This window comes from Schistocerca americana, chromosome X (genome assembly GCF_021461395.2).
Source record: "Schistocerca americana isolate TAMUIC-IGC-003095 chromosome X, iqSchAmer2.1, whole genome shotgun sequence".
Classification (NCBI taxonomy): Eukaryota; Metazoa; Arthropoda; class Insecta; order Orthoptera; family Acrididae; genus Schistocerca; species Schistocerca americana.
This window is the reverse complement of record NC_060130.1, coordinates 272,463,883-272,488,819: the sequence shown is the minus strand read 5'-3', so window position 1 is coordinate 272,488,819 and position 24,937 is coordinate 272,463,883. Positions and strand designations below refer to the sequence as shown.

General features: G+C 37.3%; 1 protein-coding gene across 1 annotated transcript in view; it reads right to left on the bottom strand.

Annotated features, from left to right (window-relative positions):
* Positions 1–304: 304 nt before the first annotated feature.
* The window catches only part of LOC124555736 (glycine receptor subunit alpha-2-like), a 424,315-nt gene continuing 399,682 nt past the window's right edge, over positions 305–24,937 (bottom strand). Inside the window, exons 8-9 of the mRNA XM_047129759.1 lie at positions 17,782–17,987; positions 305–1,018 (exon numbers count right to left, since the gene is read on the bottom strand). Of these exons, the coding sequence (XP_046985715.1) occupies positions 845–1,018; positions 17,782–17,987 (380 nt within the window). The 3' untranslated portion in view covers positions 305–844. The remainder of the gene's footprint in view (positions 1,019–17,781; positions 17,988–24,937) is intronic.

Sequence of the window (24,937 nt, the reverse complement as noted above, 5' to 3'; positions counted from 1 at the left end):
GTAGCTTTGCAGTATTCTCAGAATGACATGAAATTTTCTGTTGTTTTTTTTGTGTTTTTTTTCTGCCCATTAATTGTCATACAGTTTGTTAGACAATGATCTTACAAGAGTCCATTACCACCTTTCTTCTCCACTTAATCTGTTAGACTTTTCTCTACTTCTTCTCTATTAGACATTCCATTCCATACCATGATATTTGGTTTTCAAAAAAAAATTGCAATAATATACATTGGAACAAAACATTTTAACAAATGCAAATAAAAACGTGGATGAAAAAGAAATAATAACATTTATTAGTGCAGCAAATGCCTAAAATTGCATTGCATCTGTGTTATCATAACACATTTATAATGTTTATATCAGAAGTCATTAACCAATACTGACATGACATATAGCATAGTACAAAAATGGTAGTTGATCTTAACCTAACACAACACTTCGTTGAAGCCACTGTTTAATTTGAACTCAGAGACAGTATTTGAAGAAGTAATAGCATATTTATATATTTGTCACTCACATTCCACTCTCACACATAAAAAATGAACAAGTAAACAGTTCTCATACTATATGACTTTACAAATTCATTTGAGAAATCTTCTTGTTGTACATAACAGTACAATTTGTCATACATTATAAGAAATAAAACACTTTGCACTTTCCAGATACTGTGTCAACAGTTGCACCACTTTAGTGCATCATTTATCTCATGTTTTGACAACAAGAGTCCATGCACAAGCAGCTCCCAGAATGTGAAAGCACACAGCGTAATCCCATGACATTAGTTATGGAATCTGACTTTCATAAAAATTTTAAGTTCTTGTAAAAAAAAAGTAACTCCCTGAATTCACAAAAATGTTGACCAGTATACAACATTAAGAATAAAAAAGGAGAATGGGAAGAAAAATCGTGAAACTTTATCGATGTATAAAGCTGTTTCTCGACCATGGCAGAAAGTTGAATACTGTGGCATTTGAGCAGTAATTGGACGCATCGGACTTCGACCACAAGGTTCCAGTTCCTGCAATTTAGAATTGAAATAAGTACAGAAATTAGAAATTTATTTTGCATAAAACATAGTATAGGTAAAATTCATTACCTCTAATGTAGAACTCCACGTTACAATTTTCTACTTTCAGCCCTAATGACTGCTTGGAAGAGTTTCCTTTAGAACAATATTGTCTGAAGTTTTCTTTTATGACACAAACTAAAACTATTCTTAAATGACATTCTGGCATCTTAATATGTATCAGATGTGCATGGAGAAGAATAGGATGCAGCATTTGCAGACCCTTGACAATGTTTCATGGCTTTAACATAAAGAGTTATTCTGAAAATTTTGGTGAAGTAACAAAGTTTCTTCTTGTTTCATAAAAGCTTTGTAGCGTCATAGCTACTTTTTGGTACTATGGCTGTCTCCTGTTCATTTCATCCACTATTCTAACCTCATATGTATATAAAGTGTTCCATCGATTGTTTGTGTAATGTCACCGCCAGACACCACACTTGCTAGGTGGTAGCCTTTAAATCGGCCGCAGTCCATTAATATACGTCAGACCCGCATGTCCCCTCTATCAGTGAATTGCAGACCGAGCGCCGCCACACGGCAGGTCTAGTCTAAAGAGACTCCCTAGCACTCGCCCCAGTTGTACAGCCAACTTTGCTAACGATGGTTCACTGTATACATCCGCTCTCATTTGCAGAGATGACAGTTTAGCATAGCTTTCAGCTACGTCATTTGTTACGACCTAGCAAGGCGCCATATTCAGTTACTATGTATCCTGAATAGATAATATTGTGAATCATGTACCGTCAAGAGTGACATTCCTCATTAATGGATTAAAGTTAAGTATCAAACTAATTATGTCAGCTTTCTGAACTCTCATTCCTTGTCATGTTCCAAACCACAAGTCAGTATAGTTCTTCCCTCCTTATGCCAGCCTGCGTGAGCTAAAACATGTGCATTTCGGCCTCCAGTTGTAACATGGTGTTGGCTCTTCTGCCAACGCAACAGTTTGTTTACTAGATCATAATGACATGGAAGAAATGAGTTTTCATACTGTTTACCATAATTCTAATTTAAATGTTTACAAATGAGTTTATGCAACATTAAAAATGAGTGTCTATTGGAAGAAAATATGCAATTCTTTTTTTCTATATAAGCTAAAAGAATCTAAATAAAAAACATGATGCAAAATTTTGATTTTTACCTTTCCCCACTGCTGGAATTTTATATCATTAGGTAAGTGAAAAAATGTTTGACAGGAGCACTATTCATCCTATTTTGAGCTAAATTTGAATTTACTGAAGGGTGATTAAGTTTATTTTTTCTTCTAGTATTGTAATTATGGGCACCATTGTTTCATCTGAACTATAGTGGATTACTTACAACAAATTCTGTGAGAAAATATATTCATGGTGATGCAATAGTAAAAATGACTATTACGAACAAGTTACGCATTACTGAGAAAAGACAAAAGCAGAAAGATAGAAGGTAAGTAATCAGTGTAAACCAGAAAATCCCCCAAAAAATTGTAATATTAGAAAATTTTATTTATAGCAGAAAATAAGAACAATTTGAGGGTAATAAAAACAGTACATTAGAACCATAATGTGTCATTTTTATTTGTACTGTTTTATGGGGAGATAGTAGTCTCTTGGTGAAGTTTAGAACAAAATGCCACACAGATGTGAATTGGATCTTGTCATACTGGGTAAAACACATTTTCTTGAAATAGGTTTTCTGAAATGTCCCTATATATGTGAACTGATGTGAAGAGAAATTTAGGAATAATTTTTTTCTCAGCTGAAAATGTAGTGATAAATAGTACACAAAGAAATTATTACAATATCTTCATCTGATATATTACAATAAGGACCTAATTACTGTAGAAATGCAGTAAAAATGTTTCCAAAGTGTAGATAACACTAAACACAATGAAAAATTCTTGTGTTTCCATTCAGATGGCAGCAGTATCCTAATGCTGCAACCCAGCTAGAAACCCGAGAGCTTTCCATCAGTAACACATATCAAGAAAGTCGACATTAACATTGTATGTATTTATATGTTTTTAAATTGCTTATATATGTAAAATTACATGCCTTGAATACCACAGAATTAGACTAGACATAGATCATGCTTGTAATACCATTGAAAGAGCTACAAAGACATATATCAAGGCTTTGGTGACTGCCACATCAAAGAAAATGTTTGTTGTAGAACACACGATAACAAGACTGATGTTCTGTCTTAAACGCATGACATAATCCATCATGGTGTCAGTGATTACTGCTGTCTCAGAAGTTAGGTTACATGATAAAGTATATACAGTATCAGAAACTCAAAGCAGCTGGTCTGTATTTGAGATATCTGGCAGTATGTTTCCTTTTCATATCAGTGCAGAAAAAGGTCCATTTATTGTGGAGCTAGCGAGGTCAAGACCTAGCTATGAAACGTGGAAAAGTTCAATTTAAATGAGTCACAGTTCAGTTATAACAATTAATTTTACTGTGGATTTAGTTTTATCTATTTCTTACAGGATGAGAGGTCACAGTTGTAGGAAGTTTTTGAAACTTATTTGTTGGATTCAGTCATAATGTTCAGTTATGGTTCTCGTAATCACATTATTATACACATGTTCCATTTTGAGAAATAGTGCTCCCATCATCAGGAAAAACCGATACACGGACTATCCAACTTTGTACAAGATAAATAAAAGTGAATAAAATTAGTCCTCTCACACCATAATATGTCAGACTAATTATTTTTCCCTTAGTTGGTATCAGCAGTCCTGTACTTTCAGAACCAGTTCTGTTGTAATAGGTTGCTCCCTCCAACTCAGCATATTCATTGCTGGTAGAGCATGTTTTATCTGGCTAGAAGTGAGCCCCAGTGACTTTTTTCCATGTGTTAGCCATGTTATGCATCTGTTACATTCTTCATTGTTCATTTGATAGTTGGTAACTCAGCCATACACAATTTATACAATTTATACGGTAAAAAAAAGTAGCCTAATGATGGGGGCATGCTCTCTCAAAATGTGACACATGTGTAAAAATCTAATTAATATTACTGAACATTGTGGTTCTTTGGATCTGAATCCTATAGATCATCTACATACATACTCTACAAGGCACTGTATGGTCCATGGTGGAGGATACCCTGTTTCCCTTCCTGTTCCACTTGCAGATAGCGCAAGCAAAAAATGACAATCTGTATGCCTCCATATGAGCCATAATTTCTCATATTTAATCTTCGTGGTCCTTACATGAAGTGTATGTTGGTAGAAGGAGGATAATTCTGCAGTCAGCTTCAAATGCTGGTTCTATGCATTTTCTCAACAGTGTCCCTCAAAAGGAACATCACCTTCCCTCAAGGGATTCCAATTTGAGTTCCCAAAGCATTTCTGTAACACTTGGATGTTTTTCAAACCTACCAGTAATAAATCCAGCAGCCCACCTCTCAATTGCTTTGGTGTCTTCCTTTAATCTGACCTGGTGTGCTCAAGAATAGGTCACACCAGTGTCCTATATGGAGTCTACTTTACACATGAACCACACTTTCTTAGAATTCTCCCAATAAACCGAAGTCAACCATTCACCTTTCCGAACATTATCCTCAAATGCTCATTCCATTTCATATCACTTTGCAATGTTATGCCCAGATATTCAAGTGATGTGACTGTGTCAGCAGGACACTATTAATGCCATACCTCAACATTATGGGTTTGTTTTTCCTATTCATGCACACTAACTTACATTTTTCTACAGTTAGAGCCAGCTGCTATTCATTACACCAATTAGAAATTTTGTCTAAGCCATCTTGTATCATCCTACAGTCATCAAACTGGGGATGAGTTTTGGAGATGAACTGCAGGCCATGAGCTGCCCTCAATGATTTCTCCTGATCTTATTGGCATTTCTCAGAAATGGTATCAACTGTCAGCATAGCTCTTCAACAATGTAATAGTTTATGTGCCAATTCCTGCCAAGTATGTGGAATGGTTATGGTAATCATGTTCTATATTGACCCTTTTTTTACCACGATTTGAAAATTTTTATTTTTAGTTTAAAAAAAAATTTCTATTTAAAAAGCCATCTGGTGTGGCTGTGCAGTTCTAGGTGCTTCATTCTGGAACCGCATGACTGCTACAGTCGCATGTTCGAATCCTGCCTCAGGCATGGATGTGTATGATGTCCTTAGGTTAGTTAGGTTTAAGTAGTTCTAGGGGACTGATGACCACAGATGTTAAGTCCCATAGTGCTCAAAGCCATTTTCTTTTTAAAATTTTATATTCAGATAAAGTTGTAGGCCTACATAGTTGGGTGGCACTTACAATATGCTGTCATTTCTTCACTGTACTCAGCTTTTGGTGTTAGCACACCTAACTCCTTAAGCAGTATACATATTTCCAGAATGAGATTTTCACTCTGTAGCAGAGTGTGCACTGATATGAACCTTTCCTGAGAGATTGAGGCTGTGAGGATGGGTCATGAGTCATTCTTGGGTAGCTCAGATGGTAGAGCACTTGTCCATGAAAGGCAAAGGTCCTGACTTCGAGTCTCAGTCCTGCATACAGTTTTAATCTGTCAGAAAAGTTGCAGTATACATATTGTCGTAATCCTGCTGAACATATCAGAAGGTCAGTTTATACAATTATGCATACATCTGGTAAGTTCACTTGGTACACTCCAGAAGGATACATCCATCAATGCCAGGTCATATGGCAAAACACCTACACCCAATTTAAAGACTGCTGTGGAATGCTATGGTATCTCTTGTCACAGCCAGTGGATGTTCACAGCAATTTCTCTGGTGTATCTATTGACAATGACATTGCAGTATGTGGTCTTCTCCTGAACTGTGATTTGGACTTCATTATTACCCACTGATGGCACTGGCTAGCACAGAGATTTGCCTATCTGCCTAATGCAGTACTTTCTTCAAACACCATTCAACAAACAGCTGTGTTTTCAGTGAACAAACCAATGGCATATGGATGCAACAAGAGTGTGGATCATGTTTAGTTCTTCCCAGTTAAACCTACAAATACTGTTCTCCAGCACTGATTTGTGAATTTTTCAACAAACTTCCAGAGTACTGTACTGGCCCTAAGGTATCCATCACCAGAAGTTTTCCATTTTCCATATTTCTAAATGAGACAGAAACTATTACTTTCTGTTTTTTATTTTCACATAATTTGTAATTAATGAAATCTGTGTTGTTGAAGAAGCAGACTTACAACAGTGTCAATGAGGACTTTTATGAATCCTGTGCCAGAATAAGACTTGTCAGGCCATTTTACCGAGTGTTTCAACTAAAGTGAACAAGAAGTTTTTTGAACTATGGAAACAACAGCTCAAGGAGCACAAGCTCATGCAGAAGCTGATGGATCTGACAGATCTACAATCACTTCCAGCAATCCCAGCTTTCCAGACACTCACTGTAAATAAAAAGGACTGGGAAGTGTAGTACAGGCAGTTAACACTTCATTTCGTCAAGTGGTGTGTGTGACAGCGAGCCTTTATAGTAATTACAAACCTATTGATCTATCACCCTGCACAAAAACTGGCCCCTTTGTGTGACCCATCAATGCTGCCGTCACCTAAATTTAATTGCTTTTAAGTGAATATTATGCACACAAAAATGCACACAGTTGCCATTTTGTTTAGAGTTCCTTCAACACTGTAAAGCAGCATCAGACAGTTATGTATTTTGGATCACAGACCTATAAGACCTGGGCTGAAAATGCAAGTTTATGTTCTCTTGTGGACTATGGCAGCAGAATAATTAATACATGATGGTATTTATATTAAAACTTGAAAATGAATTGTGCGCTCAATGGTTATGGCAATCAGGTCCCTCTTTAGGTGAAGTTTTGCATATTGCTATGACTTTCAAGATTTCACATTCAGCTCACTCAGCCTTCCATTTCCACTGAATATGAAATATCAGAACTGTCATAAATGTTGTGTAGACCATATGGCAGTGTAAAGGCTCCCCCATAACTGAGCTCAAATCAAACCAAAAACCATAACAGTTCTTTCACCTGCCCTTGATGAAATTTTTGTAATGGAAGCCATCAAACGTACTGAGATTATTTGTATTTGTGACCAGGAGAATAATAACTCTTCTTCAGAAAATATTCACTCCTTTTTGCCTATTTGTTAATAACTTACTCTTTTGTCTGCCAAAAAATTAAATATAGGAAATATAAAACCAGTAAAGACAAGAGATAAGCAAGACAGTACATATTTCTTCAATCCTTGGGTCTCAGCATTTTTTCTCTCTAATCTTGCTACAGCTTTACATAGCATGCTTTCCTTTCTGTGAAAGAATCTAATACCTCATAAAAGTTTGTCAAACATTTTGCAACATGAAGAATCAAAATGTCATTGTGTAATGCTGAAAAAGCTGTTAATATGTTTAGTACCCAAGACTGGTGAGTTTTTTTGATTTGATTATGTCTATTTTATCACTGTCTGCTAGATAAAATGAAATAGGCCTTTCTAATATTGCAGCAATTGTAACACATGCCAAATAAGTGAGACTGTTTTGGCATAAATAGTCATTTTTATGTACCTCATTCATATAAATAACATGGAAACATATAATTTACAAAGTAGCAATATCAAATGCCTATTAGGCCTACTACAAGCAAAAAGTTTTATTGTAGGAAATAGTTTCACATTTTATTCATATGCTCCACTTGTCAAGCATGAGGTCGAAAAATGGTAATATGAAACATTTATATACATTTGGAATCATCATGTTCTTCCATATAATTTGTGTAATGTCCCCATTTCTTCTACTTTCTTGTTCTAACAAACAATCTTGTTATCACTACTCTATAATTATTCCCGCCATTGTCAAAACTTATTCTCTGGTTAACTTCACTAGCTCTACCAGAATCACTGGCTCATTTATCAAGCATTTATTCTCCGGTTAGGTGTTATTATGTATTCATACAGTTCATTTTCCACACTATTCCAAGAATAGAACTTAAGCAGCTGCTAACTGGGGCCTGTATGACTGGCCCTTAGTGGTGTGGTAATCTGGCAATTTTTTTTTTGTCAAAATTTCATTTTGTTGGATACACCAAGGAGATAATATGTAATCTTTCTTACCTTTTATTCCTGTTACTAGTTTATTTCCACTCTGGCAATCTCAATCTATCAATTTCACTAATAATTATAACAACATTGATCATTTGCACTCCCAGTCAGTCACGTAAACAAACAGTGATTGGCATTCACCCATTCAAGTTTATTCGGCTCAGCGCATACAGCCCCATCCCCTTTTGTCACCAGGAAAGTTTCTATTATTTTTATATGCAACAGGGATTCCTCTAGCAGAGACTTCACATACTCTATGTACGCATTCAAAAATCAACTTATGGTTTATACAGGAATCAACTTAGAATGTGTTTAAAAAATTCAAAAACCAACAGGGATGAATATCAAAATCATTTGAATAATCGTTAGACCAATGTACGCTGGATTCTATGCGTTTTGTGAAACAAGGTTTGTTTTTTTTTTTTTTTTTTTTTTTTTTTTTTTTTTTTTTTTGTCAAGAATATGAATTTAGCACCTCTGAATTTGCCAGGCGGGGTAGATACCCCAGTTTGCCCTCTCCCTCCTCCCCCCTCCCCCTCCCAGATTCGGGCCTGTAAATGTATACAGAAAAGTCAGGATAGCCTTAAATCAACATCAGAGCATGTGGTAACCATTTCTCATATTTCTATCCAAAGAACATCATAGATCTCCAGATTTCTGCAAGATTACATATTACTTTCAATTAATCTCCCAAATTACAACAATAACCCATCACTTAAACTGATTATGGAGAAAATGCGGTCTGCAAACTCTCGCCAAACATATCTTAAGTTGGTGGAGTGTCTCCTAACCAATTATTACATGACCTTGTGTTAGCCTCATCTATCTCTCATGCTGGTCACAGACATGGTGTTGAGGTCCTTGTGTCATACAAGTATCTTAATTGTTTGGAATGGCCTGTCATATTTGCCTCTCAGGTGCTCACCATGACACAATAAAATTATTAACAGACAGAAGAGGAAGTGTTGACAATTATGTTTGATATCCCGAAGTTCCACATTTTCCTGTATGGCGAGAAGTTTCATCTGATCACAGATCATAAGTCATTATTGTTGATATTTGGCCCTAAGTTAAAGTTACCATAACAGACATTTCAGAGGCTAAATGCCAGACTCTTTTCTTATCAAAATAACCACTATAGCATACATTATTATATCAGCCCAGCACCCCAATGCAATCGCACTGCCACAGTTCCCAATGAATAATTTCATAATCAAGATTCATAAACATGAGACTGCATTGACATTGAGTACACTGATTCACAACTGGAAGAGTTTGCCATCACTTCCAGAGGTGTCACAGCAACCACACACAAGTATCCACATTTGAGACAGATTTGAGAGTTCCTATAAACCAGCTGGTCACAAGCCCTTTTTTCAGTGCCTCCTCAGACCTTCACTGTTTCCTTTAATGAAACCATGCTCTTCATCTTTCAAAGGTGACCTGTTATTCAATTGAGATGATGGTTAGTGTTTACTGGTTATTCCAGAGTTTTTGCACTCCTGTATATTGTGGCTCATGAATCAGTCCCACTGCAGCACTTCCAGAATGAAAAATCTGGCCTGATGACATGTGTATTAGCCATTAGTTGATGAGGATGTAATGCACCTGGCTCAACACTGCTAAGCTTGTTAAATGCTCAAACCAGCACAGCCTCAAGCCTACCAACCATGCATGGCTCATGCCTACCCAGCTGTGGGACCATGTTGTTGATTTTGCTGGTTCATTTCAAGGTGCAGTATGGTTGATTTTAAGAGATACGCATTCTCACTTTCCATACATTAAATGCAAGAAACAATGACAGAAAGTAGCACTAACGCCTGGCCTCTGCTTTTGCTGCTGAAGGAGTACCATGAACTCTTGTCACTGATAACAGACAGCAGTTTGCATTCACTGGCTTTCAACAGTTTAGCACCCAGAATGGAATCAACCATATTACCAAACCTCCACTTCACACAGCGTCTAATGGCATGGCTGACCATTTTGTGCGAATTTTGAAAATGCAGGTTGAGAAACTACTTACATTCAGGCCCCTTGATTCATCATTGCATTATTTTTTATCCTCTTACTAAGCAGCACCAGTCCATCATCATAGCTTGGTGGATCTCTTGCACAGACACCACTATCATTCAATGATTCAGTGTTAGATCTGTTGCAGCCTCCATCATTACAAGAAGAAGAAGCAGTTACAACTTTGAAGATTGGTGTCCCCATCTGGATGTACACATTTGAACATATGCCTGGTTGGGTACACAGCTCCATCATCACCCAGCAATACCACCAGCTGATCTTCATAGTCACGCCATGAGGCATTCTCCCCCAGCACCGAACTGGCACTGTTTGTTCCATGTGGGGCAAACTCTGCCTGCAGATCTGTCACACCAGCATGGTCAGCCCATTTTGTGCACCCCGAGGACCAACAGCCGCAGACATTCAGTTCAGTTCCAGGATATCCCAGGTGTTGAGTGCAACTGGTATTATTGATTCTCTTGCCATCACCCAGCCCACTCTGTATCAGCACCCAGACAATATGCAGGAGGGCTTCCAGTGTGTGCCAGGTCTCATATTGGGCCCACAGATTTCTCTGGAACCAGCAGCTAATCATGAGTCCAACCTAGCCTCTATGGCACCAGACAATGCAGTATCTCTTCTACCACCAGCCACATCCCAGCTTTCACAGCAGGCCACATAACATCCACCTCATCCTCCATTGCACCAACAGTTCTGTTGTGGTCCTGTGGACCAATTCAAGGGGAGAGGCATCTGGTAATCGTGTCACATATGCCAATGGATCATTTGATATACATACAACCAGTGAGATTGCGAGGCATGACAGGATACAGCCATCAGTGCCAGGTCACATGGCAAAACACCTGCAGCCATCCATTTCAAAGACTGCAGTAGTGCCATGGACCAGCATGGCCTCACTTGTGAACCTGCCAATGTTTACAAGAAGCCCAGAGGACTACCTATCGACAGTGACCCTGCACTACTTAATTTTTTCCTGGGCTGTGATTTGGATTTTGTTATTACTTACCACTGAAACTGGCTAGCACACACACTTGCCTGTTTGCTGAATATGGTGTAGTGTTCACTCACCATTCAACCAACGGTGCTCATTCAGTGAACAAACCAATGGCATATGGGTAGACTAAGAACGTTGATCATATACAGGGTGTTACAAAAAGGTACGGCCAAACTTTCAGGAAACATTCCACACACACAAAGAGAGAAAATATGTTATGTGGACATGTGTCTGGAAACGCTTACTTTCCATGTTAGAGCTCATTTTATTACTTCTCTTCAAATCACATTAATCATGTAATGGAAACATACAGCAACAGAACGTACCATCGTGACTTCAAACACTTTGTTACAGGAAATGTTCAACATGTCCACCGTTAGCAAGGATACATGCATCCACCCTCTGTCGCATGGAATCCCTGATCCCCTGATGCAGCCCTGGAGAATGGTGTATTGTATCACAGCCATCCACAATACGAGCACGAAGAGTCTCTGCATTTGGTACCGGGGTTGTGTAGACAAGAGCTTTCAAATGCCCCCATAAATGAAAGTCAAGAGGGTTGAGGTCAGGAGAGCATGGAGGCCATGGAATTGGTCCGCCTCTACCAATCCATCAGTCGCCGAATCTGTTGTTGAGAGGCGTACAAATACTTCGACTGAAATGTGCAGGAGCTCCATCGTGCATGAACCACATGTTGTATCGTACTTGTAAAGGTACATGTTCTAGCAGCACAGGTAGAGTATCCTGTATGAAATCATGATAACGTGCTCCCTTGAGCATAGGTGGAAGAACATGGGGCCCATCATCAACAATGAATGCGCAAACGTTCACAGAAAATCTGTGTTGATGATGTGATTGCACAATTGCATGCGGATTCTCGTCAGCCCACACACGTTGATTGTGAAAATTTACAATTTGATCACGTTGGAATGAAGCCTCATCCATAAAGAGAACATTTGCACTGAAATGAGGATTGACACATTGTTGGATGAACCATTCACAGAAGTGTACCCATGGAGGCCAATCAGCTGCTTATAGTGCCTGCACACGCTGTACATGGTACGGAAACAACTGGTTCTCCCATAGCACTCTCCATACAGTGATGTGGTTAACGTTACCTTGCACAGCAGCAACTTCTCTGATGCTGACATTAGGGTTATCGTCAACTGCATGAAGAATTGCCTCATCCATTGCAGGTGTCACCGTTGTTCTAGGTCTTCCCCAGTTGCGAGTCATAGGCTGGAATGTTCCGTGCTCCCTAAGACGCCGATCAATTGCTTCGAACATCTTCCTGTCAGGACACCTTCGTCCTGGAAATCTGTCTCGATACAAACGTACCGCACCACGGCTATTGCCCCGTGCTAATCCATACATCAAATGGGCATCTGCCAACTCCGCATTTGCAAACATTGCATTGACTGCAAAACCACATTCGTGATGAACACTAACCTGTTGATGCTACGTACTGATGTGCTTGATGCTAGTACTGTAGAGCAATGAGTCACATGTCAACACAAGCACCGAAGCCACCATTACCTTCCTTCAATTGGGCCAACTGGCGGTGAATCGAGGAAGTACAGTACATACTGACGAAACTAAAATGAGCTCTAACATGGAAATTAAGTGTTTCCAGACACATGTCCACATAACATCTTTTCTTTATTTGTGTGTGAGGAATGTTTCCTGAAACATGGCTGTGCCTTTTTGTAACACCCTGTATAGTGCTTCCCAGTCCCCCTGCATTAACATGTGATTGTTTCAACAAAATTCTAGAGTTCTTTATTGTTCCAGAAGTATCCACTACCAGAAGTTTTCTGTTTGTGGTATTTCCAGAAGAGTCAGAAACTATTCTGTGATTTATTTGCACATAATTTGTGCTTAGTAAAATCTCTGTTGTTAATGAAGCAGACCTACATCATGTACCTTTGAAAATAAAGTAGTAGCCTCCTTATAAACCTTGATTAACTTTGAATGAATCATAGTTCATGATAAACTATCCAAAAAGAGTGATGTGATGACAATTTATGTCAATTACCTATCTGAATGAAAGATATAAAATACTACTATGGTACTTGAAGAAGGCATATAAGAAAAACTATCCTCACAAATCATTTAATGGATGAATTATTTTATCAAACAGCATATGTCCACATAATAAGAGCAAATATTTATTGATATGAATACTATCTCCCTGCCAAGTTCAGTATTTTTTGAAATAATAATATTTCTTTTACTCATAACACCAATTCATATTTCATGCCCACAACAATTTAACTCAGAGTGCTTCGCTCATAGGGTAGAGAGTAAAGGGAAAATCCATAACAAATGGAGAATCTGTCAACCAAGTAAATGAACTAAAAGTATTGAAACTGTATCTAGCCAAAAAATGTATCAAATTATAATGTAGATGAAAGAAGGGTAAAGTGGGCAGATTGGGAAAAGTGGCCACTGCTTATTTGATACCTTCAGCAGTGCTGATACCTACTAAGAAGTGGCCAGACTAGGTGTAATTGACACCATTAGTGTTGTCACTGATGTTGACAAATGAAGCTTGCTCTGTTATCTTTATGGGAAAACATTTAGGTTTTTCAATCATTTCATGTAAGGTAAGTCATACATATTACTTTAGTTGCTTTACTTTTATGTAGAGCAATAGGTTTTTGTGATATCAAAGTTCACTCAATGCCTTTTGGCTTACAAATGTAAGTCAATGTTGTTTCCTTCGATTGTATTGTTTCGCATGTGAACCACTCATACAGACATGGTGTCTGATTGGGAAAACTGGCCATGCCACATGTCAGGAAAAGTGGCCAAGGCGACCACTTTTCCCAGTGGATGGCCACTATTCCTGACAGTTCATTTTCAATCTGTTTGTCCTAATGGGAATTAGCTAACTCCATACTACATGTATAATATAACAATTGAAATTAAAACATTGTAAATTGTTTTATACACAAACCTAATATCCACTATGCTGCCCTTCTGCAAGGGTTTGTAAGTTCTGCCCTTCTGCAAGCGTTTGCAAGAGCTTCAAGGTGCCAAGATAATACAGCCAAAAAACAGAGCAAAAAACATGGGACCCTGTTGCGATACAAAAGGGAACTGAAGCAGCAAAGAGTTATAACATGTGTTTTACAGCACCAGTAAAACAATTAAATATTCCAGGTACTACAAGAGCAAGAAATACTTAACTACATTTTGAAACAGAAAAGTGATTTTATGGAATTACAGTGAATGACCTGCAGCAATTAGCATTCCAGTTGACAGAGCATAATAAAACAGCACATCATTTCAACAAAGTGTCTGAAATGGAAGGCAAAGACTGGGTGGTGTGCTTTAGAAAACAGAATTCTAATATTAGTCTTAGGAAGCCAGAATCCACCTCTATGGCTAAAGCACAAGCGTTTAACAAGGTGAAAATAGACAAGTTTTTGATATCCTTAACACATTGCAAGATAAATGATTTCATCCCACTCATCATACTTTTAACATGGATAAAACTGGTCTTCTGACAGTTCAGTCCAAGAACAGCAAAGTGTTTGCACTCAAAGGAAGACAGCAAGTCGAAACTGCTAATTCAGCTGATAGAGATTTGCTGTTGACTTTTATAGTGTGTATTTGCTGTTGATTTTTATAGTGTGCATTTGTTGTCAACTTTTGTAGTGTGTATGTCTGCAGGAGGAAATTTCATTCCCCATTTTTTAATCTTGTCTAGGTGAATAATGAAGGTTAAACTTAAAAATGGGGCTCTGCCAGGAACCAAGTTTGTGTGCCACACTAGTGGGTGGATGCAGAGTGACAGTTTTTTGGACTGGTTCAGACATTTAAAAAAATGCAAAACAAACTGCTCAAGATCCACTTCCACTGATCTTAGATGGTCACTCTGCCTATATTAAGAGCACAGGTTTCATTGACAAGGCCAGAGAAAATCATACAACTGTTGTGTGCTTGCCCCCACACTGTAACCACGAGCTCCAACCTTTGGATGTGGCATTCACATTCCTTGTACACACAAGTTTGTGAAAACTTTCTTCACAATAATCCAGGAAGAACTATTACACAGTTTCAAATAAGTGTGCTCTTGGGTGAAGCATTTCTTCCTGCAGTCATTCAAATGAAAGTAAGTAATGACTTTAGAAAGTATATTTCCTTTAATCCCTAACATGTTTATCAGTGAGGACTATACTGCAGCTGAGCTTACTGATATTCCTCTGAATAGGGACATTAATATTATGCCTTGTTCAAATATTGGTCCTCATCGTGAAAGTGCTGGTTCCTGTGGATGCCAAACTGCTGTGTCTTCTCCAAATAGGCCTACTGGTTCATTTCTGGAACTAACTTATGAGCTGTCTTCAAGTGGAGACTGCCTTCAGATTATAGCTGATAAGCCTTCTCCAAGAGAAGTTTCCCCTCAGTGTCCGACCACTAAAAAAATCCCTCTGAGTATCCACCATGTGGGTTCCACATAATCCCCAAAGGATGTAAAATATTTGCCTAAGAAACAAAGTGTGACTCAAAGACAAACTAGGAGTAAAAAAGGAAAGACTGCCACAATCACTTCAAGTCCTTATAAACATATTTGGCTGAAGCTAAAAGAAGGAAAGATGAAGAGCTTTTAATGAAAAAGAGGAAGTTCAAAGAAAAACAAACAGATAAGGCCAATATTCTACTATATAATGAAAGACAAAACAAAGGTAGGCCTTAGAAGCTGAAAGTGAGACAAATGCTAAGAGAGTTTTTGCTGAAAAGGAACTTCTTCAAGATGAAATGGAAGAAGGAAATTTCACTGGTGAGGACAGTGACACAGACTGCTTTTACTGCAAGAAATTTTATAAATGTAAAAAAAAAAAAAAAAATAGAATAAAAATAAAGGGCAGTTAAGACGTCAGAGCTGTGCACTGGATGTGATGAGGATGATGACAACTTCACTTGCAAATTTTGTACATGATTTAATATTGTTTCTGAGTGGATAAATTGTGAATGAATTGGACTGGAATAGTAACCCATAGGTAGTTGTTGATTTCTCTATTTACATCACTAGGAATAATTAATACTTCTCATTTGTTGACCTTTTTGTGCCAGCAATGTAATGCAACACATTTCTTTCTCATTTGAATATATATATATATATATATATATATATATATATATAAGTACAGTCTATTTGCAAATGGCGGCAAAGGAATGGCCACTTTACCCCATCAGGCAGGGAAAAGTGGCCACTATGTAAGCATTCAGAAAAACATATATATATCCTATAAAATATAACTTAACCTTAGCTATAAATATTTTGTATGATACCTTACAGTATGCAGATTTGAGGTGTATATGCCACAAGCTTCTGTTAATAGCCATGGTTACATGAAAACTCAATTTCACTTAGAGTGACCAACTTTACCCCGCCTTCCCTATTACTCTTTCCTTCTTAGCCTTATCTTGCGCTGCCATGTGCACCATATTGCCAGAATGCATTTGAGCTCACTTGGTTGCCAGAACACATTTGTCAACAGTGTCAAAAGCATTGAAAATATTGCAGATGACTAAATTTTCTGTGAAATTTGCTGTACTTGACTATAATCCATCCTCCCGATATAGTAATAACATTACAGCTGCATAATACATTGCACAGCTTTGCTAATGTGTGATCCCCAACTGCCAAGTCAGCCTGATGTTTCAGGATTACGTGTTCTTTTTTCATTATTGTGCATCAATAGTACAAATCAATGCATCACTGAAAGTGAAAAACATCAGTTTTCAAACTGATCGTAGGACATTACCTTGTATGAGAAAGACACTGGAATACTATTATAGTTGTTCCTAGTACAGTGATCAATTGTGTGTATCATGAAGTTTATCAAAAATCACATGTAAACTGACACCTCAACCATAACAATAAGTAACAGTGAAACATTCATAAATATCAGAGCAATACTAAACTGTCATGAAAATAATTTTGAATTCATACTCATTTGCATTCTGATTGACATGTACTATTAGAAATCAAAAATTTGCTCTTGATGAATACACACAATTTACATTGTCTAAATATGAATAAACCAAATTTAATATTTTATAACACAATGCAAAGATTACAGGTAAATACAAATGAGAAAAACAAAATATAAAATTAAAACAAAATCATTGTGAAGTTGAATATTCAAAATAATATTTTATTTGCTGTCAAAGGTGTGCCATATATCAATTGTGTTTTACAGTTTACTACCCACACAGACAATAATGTGTTTTTTCATAATGTTTTCAGTAATTTCTATATTTATGAAATTTGGTGTATACAAAAAGTAACCACGTTTGTGTGGAACTTGAATAAATGTCCATCAATGAATCTTTGAAAGCTATCTCTGTAGAAACAAAAGGAAGATATGTATTGTGTAGAGCGGTACACCTAGCTAAACAGCTGTATGCCAAGAAACAGTTTAAATATTCCTTTTGAGTATGGCTATAATTTGTAACAAATCATAGTTAAATTCAATTCTAAGACAAATTTTGTTATTTGCTTTGTCTCAGGATTTCAAAATTTGCTGAATTTGTTCCCCTTCCCTTCCCAGTTTAAAAAAAATTAACTCACTGTAGAGTTGTTTCAAATATGATAATACAAGCAGAACAGTAACAGACTGATGCTCTACCTTAAAATCATCTAGTGCATTTGGTATATCTTCATCAGAGTAGCCTTTCATTGCTTTTGTAGCTACTGGTCCCATGTAGTTATTTACCACTGCAAATTCCATAAGTGACAAGAACACAAATACAGAACATGAAGACATCCACACATCTATGGCTTTCACATAAGACACTGGAGGTAAGGACTGTTGACTCTGTGTATTTTGTGTAGCTGAAAAATAAACATACTTAAATCAGAACAAGTGATATAACACTGAAAAAAATGTGATAATATTTATAAATATGAGAACTTCATTCAAATGGAGGGCCTATGAGTTTCATTCCTCATATTTAATAGTATCTCTTCCTACATAGCACTCTATTTTAGTGAAAAGGAATCTCAGTTTAGTTAAATGTTGTATGGTGTCACTAGTATGCAATGGTGCAGAAATAATGAATAGCAAAGATAATGAGAAAGTGCAGTCATTGAGATGTGTAATAGACATATGCTGTAACACACAGTAAGAATGAATGTATAGATATTTCCTTTTGATAAAACAACTGCAGTTACTGCCTCAAGTCATACTGTAAATATTTCAATAAATAATGGTGACATCTTGGTTCTGTTATTATTTTATTATTCTGTAATCAAACTGTAACATGCAGTATTATGTTACTTAATTCTACAAGCAAGTAAGTGATGCAGATTTATGTCATATATGATTTGTATTCCCTTTCTTGCATTGAAATTAAGCTACTATTATATTGCTGTAGAACTTTGACCATATAATTTGCTTTCCATTGATACCACTTCAGACTATTTTTTTAAATAAATTTTATAAAGGAATAATGTCACAATTAAATAAATCTTACAGATAATCTAAAATTGTTTATTTCTGCTCTTTCATCCACCCCTCCCCTCCCCCCCCCCCCCCCCCCCGCCTTCTCTTTCTCTCTCTCTCTCATATATATATAATATATATCTGTGTGTGTGTGTGTGTGTGTGTGTGTGTGTGTGTGTGTGTGTGTGTGTGTGTGTGTGTGTCTTTCTCTCCATGCATTTTTAATTCTCAGAACATGTCACATATGAAAATAGCCCACTAAAGAATCATTGCTACTAGTTGTATAGCTGCTTTCACATAATGGTATCAGATTGTTATTACAAGATCTTAACAGTTTTAATAAAGCTGTTTTCTAATAACGGAACTGTAAATCTGGTAACAAAACAGTCATTCGCTATAAGCCATAAAGGTATTTGTATTTGTGTCTCTCTATTTGTCCTGTAAATTGTGATTTAGTACATAGTTTGTACAAATAATATAGGATAGGCCAGATTTGAAGTAGTACATACAAGTTGATACATAGTGAGATTTAGAAAAAAACATTCAATGCATGTTGAATATTAGTAACATAATTATAAAATTGATAAAATGGTTGCAAGAACAGTATGGTTAAGTATAGGTGACCACTTACACTACATTTGCTTGGTGCTCCAAACACTCAAGAACAGAACAGAAGCAGTGGTCAAGCGAGAACTCTTTCAGTATCACTTTAAACTTATGAAAATTATGTATCAGTTTCAGATAAGATGGCATGTGGTTAAATAACATAATGTCAGTACGATACACTTCGCCCTTACAAATGTTTGTTCTTACTTTATTGACATGTAGGTAATCCTTCTGCCTAGTATCATGATAGTGGAAATCATAATTATGCTTGAAGACATTTTCTTCTTTTAATAATTTACTTTTATGAAGATTAGTACTTCCGTAGCTATACAAAAAAGGAAGGGACAGTACATTGAGAGTTTTAAATATTGGTCTAGAGGAGTCTCTGTATTTAGCATGTGTTATTATTCTAACAATCCTTTTTTTTTTTTTTTTTTTTGTAGTGTAAATTTTTTTCTGGTTCTTATATCATTAGTGAAAGGATACTGTCATGGTACACTATGACCAGTGATGTATGGTTTGTATTTTGTGATAGTGTTCTTACATCTTATGTAAATATATTTAACCTTTCATTTACATTCTTCAGGTGTGTCTCCCACTTCAGGATGTCCTGGATAGGTGCACTTAAACATTTTGGTCACATTCACAGATGAAACAGTTTTCATCAATGGTAAAAGTTGGTGTTGCTAGATGGAGTTTCTGTGAAGTGTGGAAATTGACTGTTACTGTTTCTTCAGAATTTACTATTAGTTTGTTTGTTCCAGTCCACTGTGTTAAATTTTGTATTATATATGTAGTTGTTTTTCGTAGGCTGTCTTCATGGCATGACTTAATTAGGATATTTGTTTCATCTGCAAAATATACTGTTGTCCCTTTAGTTAATTTTTCTGACAGATTCTTAACAAAAAGAATGAAAAGACTGGGCCCAAGCTCACATTTATTTCTGGATCTTAGATGTTCACTTCATGGGGACAGAGGAAATCCTTATAGATGTTGAACATGCCAGAGAAATGTATGAGGATTAAACATTTTAAACAAGAATCAAATATGCCTAGTTTGGAAAATGTCATGTCTCTCTTTTTAACAGTCCCTGTTTCTCTGTTTTTTAATCAGAAATTCACTAAAAAAATGATTACATAATGATCAGTAGGTGTAGTACATAGACAAATGGTTAGAGAATATGTTCACTGTACCTGTTGTTGTTGTTGTGGTCTTCAGTCCTGAGACTGGTTTGATGCAGCTCTCCATGCTATTCTATCCTGTGCAAGCTGCTTCATCTCCCAGTACCTACTGCAACCTACATCCTTCTGAATCTGCTTGGTGTATTCATCTCTTGGTCTCCCTCTACGATTTTTACCCTCTACGCTGCCCTCCAATACTAAATTGGCGATCCCTTGATGCCTCAGGACATGTCCTACCAACCAATCCCTTCTTCTAGTCAAGTTGTGCCACAAACTTCTCTTCTCCCCAATCCTATTCAACACCTCCTCATTAGTTATATGATCTACCCATCTAATATTCAGCATTCTTCTGCAGCACCATGTTTCGAAAGCTTCTATTCTCTTCTTGTCTAAACTACTTATTGTCCATGTTTCACTTCCATACATGGTTACACTCCATACAAATACTTTCAGAAATGACTTCCTGACACTTAAATCTATACTCGATGTTAACAAATTTCTCTTCTTCAGAAACGCTTTCCTTGCCATTGCCAGTCTACATTTTATATCCTCTCTACTTTGACCATCATCAGTTATTTTGCTCCCCAAATAGCAAAACTCCTTTACTACTTTAAGTGTCTCATTTCCTAATCTAATTCCCTCAGCATCACCCGACTTAATTCGATTACATTCCATTATCCTCATTTTGCTTTTGTTGATGTTCATCTTATACCCTCCTTTCAAGACACTGTCCATTCCGTTCAACTGCTCTTCCAAGTCCTTTGTTGTCTGTGACAGAATTACAATGTCATTGGTGAACCTCAAAGTTTTTATTTCTTCTCCATGGATTTTAATACCTACTCCGAATTTTCTTTTGTTTCCTTCACTGCTTGCTCAATATACAGATTGAATAACATCGGGGAGAGGCTACAACCCTGTCTCACTCCCTTTCCAACCACTGCTTCCCTTTCATGCCCCTCGACTCTTATAACTGCCATTTGGTTTCTATACTAATTGTAAATAGCCTTTCGCTCCCTGTATTTTACCCCTGCCACCTTCAGAATTTGAAAGAGAGTATTCCAGTCAACATTGTCAAAAGCATTCTCTAAGTCTACAAATGCTAGAAACATAGGTTTGTCTTTCCTTAATCTATTTTCTAAGATACGTCGTAGGGTCAGTATTGCCTCACATGTTCCAATATTTCTGCGGAATCCAAACTGATCTTCCCCTAGGTCGGCTTCTACTAGTTTTTCCATTCGTCTGTAAAGAATTCGTGTAAGTATATTGCAGTCGTGACTTATTAAACTGATAGTTCGGTAATTTTCACATCTGTCAACACCTGCTTTCTTTGGGATTGGAATTATTATATTCTTCTTGAAGTCTGAGGGTATTTCGCCTGTCTCATACATCTTGCTCACCAGATGGTAGAGTTTTGTCAGGACTGGCTCTCCCAAGGCCGTCAGTAGTTCTAATGGAATGTTGTCTACTCCCGGGGCCTTGTTTCGACATAGGTCTTTCAGTGCTCTGTCAAACTCTTCACGCAGTATCATATCTCCCATTTCATCTTCATCTACATCCTCTTCCCTTTCCATAATATTGTCCTCAAGTACATCGCCCTTGTATAGACCCTCTATATACTCCTTCCACCTTTCTGCTTTCCCTTCTTTGCTTAGAACTGGGTTTCCATCTGAGCTTTTAATATTCATACAAGTGGTTCTCTTTTCACCAAAGGTCTCTCTAATCTTCCTGTAGGCAGTATCTATCTTACCCCTAGTGAGATAAGCCTCTACATCCTTACATTTATCCTCTAGCCATCCCTGCTTAGCCATTTTGCACTTCCTGTCGATCTCATTTTTGAGATGTTTGTATTCCTTTTTGCTTGCTTCATTTACTGCATTTTTATATTTTCTCCTTTCAACAATTAAATTCAATATTTCTTCTGTTACCCAAGGATTTCTACTAGCCCTCATCTTTTTACCTACTTGATCCTCTGCTGCCTTCACTACTTCTTCAGTTTTAATCTACAGTTCATAACCAATAGATTGTGGTCAGAGTCCACATCTGCCCCTGGAAATGTCTTACAATTTAAAACCTGGTTCCTAAATCTCTGTCTTGCCATTATATAATCTATCTGAAATCTGTCAGTATCTCCAGGCTTCTTCCATGTATACAACCTTCTTTTATGATTCTTGAACCAAGTGTTAGCTATGATTAAGTTGTGCTCTGCGCAAAATTCTACCAGGCGGCTTCCTCTTTCATTTCTTAACCCCAATCCATATTCACCTACTACATTTCCTTCTCTCCCTTTTCATACTACTGAATTCCAGTCACCCATGACGATTAAATTTTCAGCTCCCTTTACTATCTGAATAATTTCTTTTATTTCGTCATATATTTCTTCAATTTTTTCGTCATCTGCAGAGGTAGTTGGCATATAAACTTGTACTACTGTAGTAGGCGTGGGCTTCATGTCTATCTTGGCCACAATAATGAGTTCACTATGCTGTTGGTAGTAGCTTACCCCCATTCCTATTTTTTATTCATTATTAAACCTACTCCTGCATTACCCATATTTGACTTTGTATTTATAACCCTGTATTTGCCTGACCAAAAGTCTTGTTCCTCCTGCCACCGAACTTCACTAATTCCCACTATATCTAACTTTAACCTATCCATTTCCCTTTTCAAATTTTCTAACCTACCTGCCCGATTAAGGGATCTGACATTCCACGCTCCGATCCGTAAAACGCCAGTTTTCTTTCTCCTGATAACGATGTCCTCTTGAGTAGTCCCCACCCGGATATCCGAATGGGGGACTATTTTACCTCCAGAATATTTTACTCAAGAGGACGCCATCATCATTAACCATACAGTAAAGCTGCATGCCCTCAGGAAAAATAACGGCTGTAGTTTCCCCTTGCTTTCAACCATTCACAGTACCAGCACAGCGAGGCTGTTTTGGTTAGTGTTACAAGGCCAGATCAGTCAATCAGCCAGACTGTTGCCCCTGCAACTACTGATAAGGCTGCTGCCCCTCTTCAGGAACCATGCGTTTATCTGGCCTCTCAACAGATACCCCTCTGTTGTGGTTGCACCTACGGTACGGCTATCTGTATTGCTGAGGCATGCAAGCCTCCCCACCAACGGCAAGGTCCATGGTTCATGGGGGGGTTAGGTTGCAATAAAAATATGAGGTGCAATGCTGAAGAAAGTACTGCTTTTATATTATTACATAAAATCCTATGTCTTAATCTCTACAACTTACTTTCCATTAATGTTAAGACACTAATCACAACAAACAATCAACTTCTGTAAACCATTTTGATAGAAATTCTGCTCTCTGGATTTCCATCAACATCAGTGTTCTGCATAAAGGCAGATTTGCACATGTAAATCTCCACATTCTCCTGTCTTCTGCAATTCTCTTCAGGTTCACATAATATATGTTTCCCTTTATGTCATCTGTCTGTATCTTCTCCTTCCTTTAAATCTCTTACAATGAACTAGACCTTGCAAAGCATCTGTTAGCGAGCACTCATGTCTTGATGAATGTCCCATCCACTTATTCTTCCTTTCTCTTATAATCTGCAGCAGTCTTCTCCTCTCACCAAATCTTTCCAGCACTCTTTCATTACTCACTCTTTCCATCCAGCTTATCTTCTCCATTTTCCTCCTCATCCACATTTCAAATGCTTTTAGCTTTTTTATCCTCTTGTCCCAGTGTCCATGTTTCTGCCCCATACAGTGCCACACATCAGACAAAGCACTTGCCAGGTCTTTTCCTTAAACCATTATGTAGTTTTCCACTTAATAATCTCCTCTCTCTGTTGAATGCCTCTACATCTACATCTACATCTATACTCTGCAAACCACTGTGAAGTGTATGGCAGAGGGTATGTCCCATTGTACTAGTTATTGGATTTTCTTCCCAGTCCATTAACATATGGAATGCAAGAAGAATGACAGTTTGAATGTTTCTACATGTCCTGTAATTATTCTAATATTGTCCTCATTATTCCTAGTGATCAGTAAGTAGGGGGTTGTAGTATATTTCTAGAGTTATCATTTACAGCCAGTTCTTGAAACTTTGTTAGTAAATTTTCTTGGGATAATTTACATCGGTCTTCAAGAGTCTGCAGTTCAGTTTCTTCTGCATTTCTGTGACACTCTCCCATGGGGCAAATAAACCTGTGACCATTCCTTTGTTAGCTTAATCTGGTACGGATCCCACATACTTGAGTAAGATTCTACAATGGGTTGAAGAGTGATTTCTAAGCAATCTCATTTGTAGACTGAGTGCACTTCCCCAATATTCTACCATTAAATGAAGTCTGCCACCTGCTTTACCCATAACTAAGCCCATACAATCATTCCATTTCATATCCTTACAAAGTGTTATACTCTGTTATCTGTATGAGTTGGCTGATTCCAACTGTTACATGTTGATATTATAGTCACAGGATATTAAGTTTTTTCGTTTTCTGAAGTTCACAATTTTACATTTCTGCTCATTTAAAGAATGTTGCCAGTCTTCACACCACTTAGAAATCTTATCAAGATCTGAGTGAATATTA